Here is a 12,551-nt window from a genome sequence, read left to right on the forward strand (position 1 = left end):
AACATCCTGACTTTAAGATTGTTAACAAATTCATTTTAAATTCAGGAATGTGTTTAGGGTTACAAGACAGCAAATTTACCTCATGCCACTTAAAATAGGAGCTCAAAGCTCTATTTACAACCAATTTTAAACTATTTTATAGTTTACCTGATAAATTAGATAAATCCATAAAGATTGCAAGGTGTTTTGCGAGTGTGGGGGATGGGGGAAGCCAGGGAGGGGAAGACTGTAAGAAACACGGGTTTCTCGAGGCTGCCGGAGACACAGCCGAACAGATGCTCTCTCTGCCCACAGTGAACTGACCGGGGCAAAAGTCAAAGTTTACAGACCAAACATATGAATCCGTTTGACAAATAGAAAGAAGGTAAAATAACTTTTCCCAAGTCAATTTGCGCAAACAAGAGCAAGGCCTTTTGCTTCCTAGCCAAAAAAGCTTATGAGTAAATATTCAAACACAAAGCACTTTTTTTCTAACTTGTGTAAAAAAAACCCCACAAATTTTAATTAAATTTACTATTTAATTTCCACATACCTGATCAAGCATGTTTTCGCTAAACACCTTGTACACATGGAAAGGGTTAAAGGCAGAGGGCTGATCTTCCACACTCCTCAAGGTCATCTTTAAAGGTCGGATGCATAATGGCTTTTCCTCTGAACCATTCATAGGAAACAGCTGTTCTTTTAAATACTCCTTCAAGGGAAAAAAATTACAAGTCGTGATGGTAGGAAGCATGTATTCTCTTTAAGAATAAACTGGTCAATATCCAAACCTACCCTTTCAGCACATTTGCTAGATTACACAGTATTATTTGCCTCAGGACAGAATACATTTTCAGAAGAAACATAGCAAGTACATACCAATCAGGATTACAATAAACCCATCAAAAACAGGTTCACTTAATATATAGGATAGATTAGAAAACCATTTAACAAATTCTCACATAATGAATGTATGCTTGATATATCAGAATCTTTTTAATAGGCATTGTCTTGTCATTGCTTCACATGTTAACATGTCTGGTTACCAAAACTTAACTCGGGTGCATGACTATTCACAGTACAAGACTGTTCATCCATTCATTAAGTGTAGTTGCTACCTACTCCATGCTCAGCAGAGTACTAAGCACTCTGATAGTTCCCTGCAAGCAGTCTCCCTCTATGTAGAATTAATCATAATGCAAGCTCCTAAACTCTAGTTTCACACTGTGGACTGAAAAATATCAAGGTTCAATAGAAGCTCAAAGTATGTAATTTTAATTTTACCCCCAAATGCCAGTGACAACCTGGGGAGGAAAAAAAAAAAAGTCAATCTACTGCATTATACCTCATTTTCCATCCATAAATAAAAAGGTGAATAACCATAATCTACTTCATAAGACTCCTTCTGGAAAATGACAAATTTAAATGACTAAAAGTTTCCCACAAACTATCAAATACTTAATAAGTCATTTAATAAATAATATAACAGAAATGTCCTCCTGATTTTTAGTGTGTCACAATATAATGTTTTCTTCAAGGTTAGGGTTAGGACTTAGGTTCAGAAAGTTAGAGCTGAAAATGACTTCAGAGGTCATCTTGAAAACCCTTACTACTCAAAGTCCGGTGTGTGGATTAGCCAAATGAGCCTCACCTAGGAGCGTGTTAGAAAAGCAGAATCTCAGGCCCAACCAAATGAGAATCTGCCTGTTCACAAGCTTTCCCAGGAGATGAGTAGACACATGAAAGTTTGGGAAACTAGCCCACACTACATTCAGTGGTTGGCTCTGAAAGGTCAGAAGACACACTTGAGGTCACACACGGGAGCTTGGTAGCGTCAGTAAGAAGCCAGACCTCCGGTCTCAGGTCTCACTGTGTTTTCCCTGTGCCTCTGTAACTTCATGAAGAGAGAACGCCTGCTGTACTCACTGTAGAAGGCAAATTTCAGATCCTAAACCTCCACCTCGCAATAAAAAACACTGCTTGACATTTCTTCAACCTGCTCATTGTGGACCATATCTTTTTTAGAATGATTAATTCTGTAGCATCTGACAGACACACAGACACACACGGACTCTTATTAAATATTATTAGATAACAAGCCATCAGAAAAGAATTATATTAGATTTAGATTTTTGAACAGAAAATTTTTCTCCATCATGATTTCTGAAAGTAAAATTTTAAAAAGGAATAAATTATTCCCCTTTCATTGAAAAACTGCTTTGTTTTGGCTAATAACAATCGTTCTCACTGTTTCCCCTTACGTGGCTATGTTTTGGCTTTTTTTGTTTCCACAATTCAGAAAAGAGAAAGTGCTCTGTTCTGTTGTAAGCTGTGAACACAATGGTGTTTTCTCCCTTGTGGATTTCTCTGACCTCTGTGCTATATTGACACTTGTCACTGCCCCTTCTCGAAAGCCTCAGATTTTCTGTGGCATCACTTTAACCAGAAGTACTGCTAATGTGGTCTCTTTCTTTAGAAGAAATACATTTTTCTTTGAACATCTTTTCTTGAACATATTCCCTGTGCAGTTACATCAGAGCTTATTCCTCTATCCATCGCTTCTCTGTTGCTCTCCACTGAAGAGATCCACTGGCCTCGTGAGCTCAACTACCGTCTTAGTTGAAAGCCACCAAATCTACAGTCACAGCCTCTTGTATCTGTGCTTCTGGCCAGCATCTTCAACCACCATTTGGACCTTTATGCTCGGACACCTTACCTTTATCTCAAACATTTAAAAACTCATCTTCTCTCAAAACTTCCCTGTCTCTCAATAGCACACCAATGCTTCCACTCACCCAGGCCTGTACGTGTAAATGCTCTGTATTTATGTTTTCGAACACTATTTAGCAGCACACCTGAAAGTGCTAAAGACATGACGCCACTCATCAAATGAACAAACGTCACGGTGCAATTTACCTACAGCATAACGATGCTTCACAGTATAAAAGCAGCCATAAGTATTATGCTAGTCACTCAGTCACCCTTGTGTTATTTGTGTTTACTGCCTGCTTTGTCTGAGTAGTCAAGGCAGAGGCCTCGCTACTTTCGTTGATTCTATCCTCACCTTACATTATGCCTCTAACCTTGCAGCCCTGCATTTCACGCAGCACAATAAACCACCAAGTACTTAGCTTGCTTTCCCATCTGATAGATGTTGCCATAACAGTAAGTATATTCAGTTGCAGAGAAAGAAAAATCGTAACTTTGAATCAGAATGTGGTGATACTCCCGCAAAGAGTCTTATGTGCATCAGCTCTCATAGCACACCTGTTCAGAAGCGCTTCCTCAGAGTTCCACGAGTTCTATGAGAAAACAGCCTTTGGATTTCCTGAATACAACAGGTGGCCGATGGCCAGTAAATATCCAACTTAATTTTTGTTGATTTTGCTTACTGGTGATTTACTGATCTTTCTCATGTTATGGAACTTTGAAAGAAAGGACTCCTCTATCAGTTTGGCAATCTATACCAGCCATTGTTGTGCTCAGAATTATCGTAACTCAACTTTACTAAGGCTCTGAGGGTACTCTGACTACAACATCTGTTCTCTGTAACCACCACAGTTACTTTGGCCAATCTGGGTGGCCAGGTTGACATGCCCATGAAGACCCTGACTCCGTAATGGAGGTCTTTCAGTTTGCCAAGGCCACGACTTCCTGCTTGCCGGAGATGGAAACCTCAAACAAGCTGTGAGAGATCATTAGCAAGCATGAACAGGTTGTGTTACTTTGTAACAGTTGCTACTGAGCTCCAGTCCCTTAAGAACAGGACCTTGTCTCATAGCTACAAAGGCCTCCATCCTTCTCAGGTGATCATTGAAGCTGACTGGTTGATTACCTCTCTGCAAGCCAGAAAACAAGATTTACTTGAAGTAACTTTCAGATAGATAATAGTGGGGAGAACATTTATGTAACTGAGTCGTAAAATCCTGTGGTAGAGTTAATTCACTCCTTGGAAATGTACGGTTTTTAAGGCCTACCTCATGGAGATAAAACACTATATCTTAACATTATTCATATTATACAATTTTCATTATGCCAAAAAATACATTCATGTGTTTGCAAATATAAACATAATTCTAATTCACACTAGATGTCACATTCGAATCCAGATATGTATGATCAAATTAAAAACCTAAGTTAGCAGACTTGGATTGTTTCAAGTAAATAACTGAGATAACTAAATAAATAAATAAATAAATTTTTGCTAAAATAGCCAGATACATGCAAGGTCAGACGCTTAACCCAGCAGAGAGGTGAATAAGCATGACATTGGTTCTAATCAGTGTCTCTACATTAATGCATTTTCTTGGGTTAATCTAGCTGCTCCCGAATATGGTTCGATATTCTTCTGAAGTTTCTCATTATGTAAGGAATATTCAACTTCACCAACACGAGTATGACGTCTACAGGAGAAGAGCTATATCTCTCTTCAGAAAATTCATTTCACAAATACCAGATTTTAACATCAGCTTAATGGTCACAAATACACAATTCCCATACTACACCTCTAGTCTCTACAATTCCGAACTGAGTTTATGAACCGTGTTATTGTTTAAACCGTATAAATAAAACCGACATTGTCTCGGTGAAGCTTCTGCTGTACAAATGCACAACAGCCGGGGCTGAATAGATTCTATTAATAATGCAATATTGAGTTTGGTATTGACTTTAAGAAGTATTATCACCTCCTTTACTAACCCTTAGCTGCCAGCAGACGCTGCCTCAGGCCAGTACACACCTAATTGCTCGGTAAAAAGGCCGTTTCCCTACCTCATTGAGCCACATGATGTGATAAATTTGCCTCAGGTACTCGCTGCCACCTGGTTTGTGGCAGATATCCAGGACCATCATGTTTATTTTCTGCTCAGTCAGTTCAAGAGCAATATCTCCTTCTTCTAAGGCTGTGCTTTTCTCTATTGTCATAAATGCACTGAATACAAAGAAAGCATACAAGTATCAGTGGTGAAGAATTGTAAAGATGGAAAATAATCAAAGAGATTGAGTGTGGAGAGTCGATGTAAATCTCGGATTCAAAGCACCTATAAAGACTTTGCTCAAATAGGTAAGCCTTCCCAAAAGGCTGCAGCTCACATAAACAGCGCCTTGGAACAGAGCACCTGAAAGCATTTTTAAAAATTGAATCGTTTCTTTTAAAACATTTCTTTATTGCATTTATACTCCTATCTATAAAACATTTCCCCATTACCGCAATTGTTGAAATTGCTATAATCATGGGATGAAAACAAAACATTTCTTTCTAAGAACATGTAAGAAATAATCTGTATTTTCTCTTTGAGGATAAAGAGTATCTTTGATGCCAGAAATAGCTTTGGTATTCTGTCCTTTGCAGATTCCTCTTTACACCTGTCTCAGAACACACTAAAGACTAATTCAAGTGTCAAAAGGGGGAGCCTATTATGCTAAATATAGGCTGGGTGCTTCCTGCAGGAGTGCTGACCACTGGGTATTTTAAATTGGCCTTTTGACACTTGTTGCCTTCTAAAAATACATGCCCCCCTCCTGTTCTTCTAGGTGACAGATACTTAGCAAAAGTCACTACCCTGCTGACCCTTCCCGGAAAAGGGTCTATTATAACCACACCAGGAATGTGCAAGTTACATGCGGGAAAGGTTTCTTTTATAAGAACTCATGTGCTTATTATTGATTTTAAACATTATTTACATAGTAATAATGGATGACATAATTTTTAAAAAATTCTCAAGCTGTACCAGTGTAAAATTAATCACGATATTCAACTTACATCATATATATTCCATACTAATTTTCTTTTTACAAGTGCTATTAGGATCACGTTAGTCTTTGCAGTCTAAGTATTCTTAAGAAAACGCAGGGGTTTCCACTGCTTCCCAGACTAAATGAAATTTACTGTGGTGTAATCAGCTATATACTGCAGTTCATTACTGAGATTTTGCCATGATTATAAAATTCATTCTGCTAAGAGTCAGTGCCGCTGACCTGAAGACTGAACCAAATGATACCCAGCTGCTGGACATTAACTGTTATATTGCTTCCACATGTAGCTTCAAAGCATCCTTCTCTAAAAAAAAACAAAAAAAGAACTTCATGATCATATAAGCCTTGCTAAAAAATAAAGCAAATCCTACTCTTAAAGATATTTATTAGCTAGAGTAAATCTTTAAACAAACAAAAAAGACCTTTTTGCAATAAAAAAAGTTTGTAAATATCTTTTTGAAGCTGCATGCAGGCTGCAAGCAAAATTTCTTGTCAGGTTTTGTAGAGGCTGACATGGAAAAAGTTGAGGCCCTCTGACAAAAGAGTGTCTCAGTGTCAGCCCCTGAATTGTATCCTTTCCTGTCCATCACTGTGCAGGTGAAGCAAATGATTGGATTCAGTCAATGCTATGATTAATGAGTTCCTCTCTGGATTTGGGACTGCCTATCAATCATGTCATTAGGGAGAATGTGCCCTGAAAGAGGCAGACCTTAGCCAAGGAATAACTGCATTAATCTTAATCTGTATATGCACCCAGCCAGCCAAGTCAGGGTCACCATGATGAAAAACAATAATCTTCAACTCGACAAATTACTTTGCAAAGACAGACGTTTCTTTACTTTTTGGCCTGTGTGTTCTCCAGAATCTAAGGTGACTGTTTACAGCTTGAGTGTTACTACAAAGTGAAGGTTATTTTAATGAATAGTAATGTTTTCAGGCAGCATGCAAGACAAGCAATGCTTACAGCTGCCACATTTCCACTGCAGTTATTTTCACAGTTTCCATAAAATCAAAATTAAATCCGGGTGCAAGTGAAAGAAATCTAGCTAAATGATATTGTGTAGTTACAAGATAATCTCCATGAGGAATTAAGATTTCATTTATTTTAACAGAAGAACTATTTTAGTTTAAGGGCTTACATTCTCATACTTGAAAAAAAAATTATGGTAAAGCCAAGGCAACCCTCCACCTGTATACAGACATCATGGTTTAAAATACATTTTCCTCATGGTATAGATCTATGAACTAAATGATCATCAATTTGTGAGAAATGCATAGAGATGGAAGTTCATGTGTATATCGGATAATCAACTCGAAATCAAACTCGAGATGAAACATTCCTATAGCACCCAAATCCATAAGAGATTACCTAAAGTGAGTTAATAAGTCAAATTTAACTCTTTGTCAAATAAATGAAATAACTTTAAATCTGGATTTTTGTACATTGATATTATTTGAGAAATTGAGAAAGACATAGCACTGTGCTAATTATAAGTTACATAATATGTATTCAGAATCTTTGAGGGCTATAAACATTTTTAAAAATCAATAATTATTTTGGATGCATGTTACAACAGATAGCTAATCAGCCAAATATTAGCTAGACAATTTCCTACTAAAGGAGATAACCAGATGTGTTAGTGCCGTTTATAAGAAACTTAGATGAAAATTAACTTTTAAGGAAAATTTTTTCTTATGGATTCCTGTGTGTAGCCCCAGGTATATTACAGACATTACTTTAAACTGATCTTATTGATAGAGGGGGTCCTAATTCAGCAGTATCATAAATTTAACTTTATAATCAGATCCACTATTTTTACTCTGCTTTTTTCTCTCCCTTTTACACCCACTGCTATGGATAATGACGTGGCCTTAATCTTTTAGTCTTTGAATTAAAGCCTGTAAATTGGTATCAAATGCAAATGTAAAGATTAAGGTCACTGTCAATGTTACTAAGCATTTTCCTGACTGCTATTGTTATTCCTACACACAGGATGCTCACAAGTAAATTTCTAGAAGTCGTATGACAAGAACAGGAAAATCATGATTACTTACATTTCTTACATTACTTACATGACTACTTATATTCATTTGGATTAATATAAAGTCTTACAGATTAATATAAACCAGTAAAGAGTATTTGTTATCACGCTACTAACCAGTGAGTGCAACATATTTTAATGGTTTATAAATAACAAATGCCCCCTAGTTCTAAGCTTGATCTTAAGAACTTTAAAAATGTTATTTAATTTTTCAAAACAACTCTACTAGCTTAGTATCATCACTAAAAATGAGGTTTTGAGAGATTCTATAACTCGCACAAGATGGCCCACTTACAAGGGATTTGTATTTGTCCATCTGATTCCAGAGCCTGTGCTCTTTATCACTACCATGTACTAAAAGTAACAACTTTTAGTTGTTTCAGGCAGAAAGTTATAATAGTATCTTCTAGCAATATGAATATACTTTCAAAGAATGGGGGACCGTGTGTGTGAGAGTGTAGAAAAAGGAGGGGCTGGCTTAGTGAACTGTAGACCACATGAACCATAACTCCCTTATCAATATCATGCAATTCTATACTGAAGACTACTTTTAAGATAGGAGGACTCTATGTACATATTTAAATTCATCAGGGACCCTTAAAAATCTTCGCAATACCACAAATCACTTAGCTCTTGGTGACAAACCTATGAGAAGGCTGACATTTTCATACAGAAACAGCTGGGTGTGTTTATAGCTTGAGTGTGATATGCCCCAGTTGCCTTCTGGGATTCTTACATTACCAGATGAAAAATGTGTACCTTTTTGACAATCAGGTACACAGAAAGCAATAAAGAGCCTTTTATATCCATTAATTCCTTCTTAATTTAATCTCCATGGTCAATCCATTTACGAAACGCTCCAGGCTATCCACTAGATACCTGTTTGCACAGTGAAAAGGAGTGAAACCAAATTCTCCTGGGTTTAACTACCACCCTTTTAATCAGAAACCTTAAGATGGTGACTAAACAAGTATAATGTTCCAGTGTATCAATGGGGTTCAAATTCTAATAAGACAAGGAACATTAACAATCCAGTTTTTAATGGAATATTTATCTTTTTCTGTATTCATCAAAGTTCCCATGAAGCTAGGAAAATGACCATTGCTGCCTATCCGACAATATTTGGTTGTGGTGGTTGTTTATCGGTGATTTTGTTTTTGTGAATGTATTTGATGAAATTCAGTGAAAGAAAAACATTGCTTTACCATTCGGTGCTCAGTTTCCTTGCTTTCAAAAATTGGCATTCAATCCAGTTGGGTTTTTGCTGCTCAATGCTCCGTATGACCTTTTGGGTCATTTGATTAGGGCTACTTGTCTGCTCTCCCATGATGCTTTCCAAACACACACAGATTAAACCGAGTTTCTCTTTACTCCATCTGTCAAGGGAGGCACCTGTTAAAAGTTCCACAGTGTTTCCATCCTCAAATATCCGACATATAATTACAATCAAGTTCCAGACAAGCAGGCCAGCTTTCTTTAACTCAACAAAGTTTTTTGACATTTTTCTCTCAGACAGAAAAAAGAAGTATTTAACTGGGGGAGGCAAACATGCAATCACTGTAGGTAACTTGCTGATTACAATAGATACTGCCTGAGCAGCAAGCCTTGTGCAGCCTGGGGAAGAAAAGAAAGAAAAGGTATGATTAATATTAGCATTTGTGTTCCATCACTGTGTTGCTTTGAGTGTTGTGTGGAGATGTCTAATTTTTGCAGAGAAAATTGTTGAGAAGAGCAAGTTCCTGACATATTCCAACAGGACTCTACTGGGGTCCTCTGTAGTACTGCCAAAAATTCCCCAAATCCCAAACTTAATTTTTCCTCCCACAAATGAAGATTAGAAAATTCAGAATTATTACTTATATTTTTATCTACTAAGACCTCAGGTTTAAAGGGCCCGATGTCCTCCTAATTAGTAAATGCAAAGGTACTCCTGCTGGACCTCTCTGTGGCCTTTGGCACTTCCTTAAGCCTTTCTCCTCTTCCCCTGGAATCCATGACAGAATCATTCCAGCTCCTGTTGGGACTGGCTCCTCTTCTTTTAGTTCTTAGCCCAAATGTCACCTCTGAGAGCCTCCCCACACCATCCCATGTAAAGCAGTCCCTTCATGCCCTTCTCAGGCCAGCCCCCGTCCCTCCCTATTATTAGACCCCATTTTATTGCCTTTATTATAGCACTTAGCATCAGTTAATAATAATCTCCTTTATTTCTTCATTATCTGTCTCCATCCACTAGAATATAAGCTCCAGGAAGGCATTCCTGTAGCCCAAGCACTTAGGACCTCATCTTTAACAGTTGTTCAGTAAGTATTTGTTGAATAAATGAGTCAACAAACTGGTTCATGTTTACCTCTGTTATTCTGCTTGTGTCCCACGCTAGTTCCACTTCTACTAACACCTCTTAAATGTATTTGCTAAGTCCTTGGCCTGTTGACTGAAGATTCTACTCTCCCTTACTTGGTGTTATTTCTATGAAGGGTTTACTGATCCTCCCTCTCTAGATCAGGGTTTCTCAACTTTGGCACTATTGACATTTGGGGCTGGAGAATTCTTTATTGTAGGGAGCCGACCTGTGCATTGTAGGATGTTTTAGTGGCATATCTGTCCTACACTCACTAGATGCCAGTGGCATCCTCATCCATTGCGACAAACAAAAATGTCTCTAAAGCACTGCCAAATGTCCCCATCTTCCTAGTTGAGAACCACTCTTCTAGATGATTCTAGAATCTTCAGTCTTGGCCTTTCTCCAGGGTAACAGTCCTATGACTTCAGCTCCCCGATGGGCATTCCACTTCTCTGTCCTAGTCATCATTAACTCAAACCATAGCTAAAACCAAATTCATTGTTTTCCTCCCAGACTGCCTTGGCCCTCCTGACCCTCCCTCCCATCCTCTCTTCCTTCCTTCTTTTCTTCTGTCCTTCCTTCCTTTTCAATCTTGTAAACATTCCTGTTGATCCTTCATACCACACCGGGGACTGCACTGATAAATCTTCCTACTCCCTCATCTGACACCCAATTTTGCCTCACTGTGACCATGGCTACTACCTATTCAAGCCCTCCCTCACAAGTGGTATCTGGACTATTGTAGGACTCTCATCTCCCTGCTCCAGACCATGCCCAGCTGTACAGCCAGATTACCTAATTTCTCTGCTACAATTCTTTTAGCTGTTTTCCACTGTTATGAGATCAGTCTGCAGAGCGTTGTTGACAAAACACTCCACAGTCTAGTCTCAGCCAGTTTCTATGAACCTTTATTTTATCCTCTTTGCTTTTAGCCTTCTGAATATCTCATTATTCTCACATAGGATGCCCTCCCTCTTCATGGGTCACTCATAATCTTCAATTCTTGGTTCAAAGTCCTTGCCTCCTATGAATTTATTTGAACATATTACCCATATGACTATGTTGGTAATTAGGTCCATAACATGCCATGTTGTACTATCTTTTGTATTATCATCTATTACTGTTTATGTTACATGCTTTTATTTTATTTTATTTTTTTAACAGCTTTATTGGAGTATAATTGCTTTACAATGGTATGTTAGTTTCTGCTTTATAACAAAGTGAATCAGCTATACATATACATACATCCCCATATCTCCTCCCTCTTGCCTCACCCTCCCGCCGTCCCTATCCCACCCCTCTAGGTGGACACAAAGCACGGAGCTGATCTCCCTGTGTTATGCGGCTGCTTCCCACTAGCTATCTATTTTACATTTGGTAGTATACATAAGCCCATGCCACTCTCTCACTTCGTCCCAGCTTACCCTTCCCCCTCCCCGTGTCCTCATATTCATGAGTTGTCTTTACAACTAGACTAAAAGCTCCTCAAGAGCATGGAAGAAAATCTCCTCACTCCTTGAGTATCCCACAAAGCCCGGCACAAGTGTTTTAATCCACTATGTACATAATTGAATTTGAACATTGGAACGGAGTGAGAAGTCTAAAGAGGATAGCTTTAAGTTCTTCAGAAAAACATTTTTTACTGTTTTTACTGAACAAAAATAATTTAACACTGTGAAAGATTTTTCAAGATATTTGTGACATTTAAAGAGGTCAACTCTGCTCTAAAAAAGTACAAAGCTCTTGGAAAACATAGGTCTAGTCTAGTGACTCCTCAGAAATTCATGACAACTTAAGAATCATTTTCAAAATTAACTGCATCAGTCTTTATACATTTTATTGTTTTTATGTGTTTGTGTCTCATATTCCCTAATCTGCTGTCAGGTATTTGACTTAAAATATTATATCTTATATTCTGTTTATCCTAAAGAGGGCTTAACTGCACATAGTGAGTAAACATTTGACAATAATATAAGCAGATACCAGGTGAAGATTAGCAATTCTCTTCACAACTGTACTTCTACTGATATTTATAAAATCTGAGAATTGCAGGTACTCAAATCCCTAACTACTTTATTAAAGCTTAAGGCAAATTCCAATCAGAACCTTTAGGCTGATGACAAATCCATTCTACTAATCACCAGGTCTCTGAGCCTATGGTGATGTTAACAACACACCAGGGAGGGATCTTTTAAAAATGTCACACACTCATTTTTCTGTCTTTATTTAAATAAGTTGACTTCTAACTCACATATATATAATATATTGTAAGAGCCATCCCAATTTCAGAGCTGATAAAGTGTGAAAAAGTGTATGTCTCAGAATGAACGCAATGTGAGAGGTATATTTATATATTTATCATTTCTTCTTTCCTATGCATGGACTACTGATTGTAATAATATATTTGGGGGATTATAAAACATACAGAAAGGAAA

At 37.7% G+C, this 12,551-nt stretch overlaps 1 protein-coding gene across 3 annotated transcripts in view; it reads right to left on the reverse strand.

The window, feature by feature from the left end:
* The window catches only part of KIAA0825 (KIAA0825 ortholog), a 408,207-nt gene that overhangs the window by 203,046 nt on the left and 192,610 nt on the right, over nt 1–12,551 (reverse strand). For 2 of the 3 annotated variants that reach the window (XM_068535640.1, XM_068535641.1), the window contains 3 exons: nt 8,981–9,389; nt 4,750–4,909; nt 533–691 (listed from right to left, as the gene is read on the reverse strand). In XM_068535640.1, coding sequence (XP_068391741.1) covers nt 533–691; nt 4,750–4,909; nt 8,981–9,389 — 728 coding nt within the window. Of the gene's footprint in view, nt 1–532; nt 692–4,749; nt 4,910–5,956; nt 6,038–8,980; nt 9,390–12,551 lie in introns of those variants that run through there. The other variant, XM_068535642.1, reaches the window with a different exon arrangement.

Source organism: Eschrichtius robustus, chromosome 2 (assembly GCF_028021215.1).
Source record: "Eschrichtius robustus isolate mEscRob2 chromosome 2, mEscRob2.pri, whole genome shotgun sequence".
NCBI lineage: Eukaryota > Metazoa > Chordata > Mammalia > Artiodactyla > Eschrichtiidae > Eschrichtius > Eschrichtius robustus.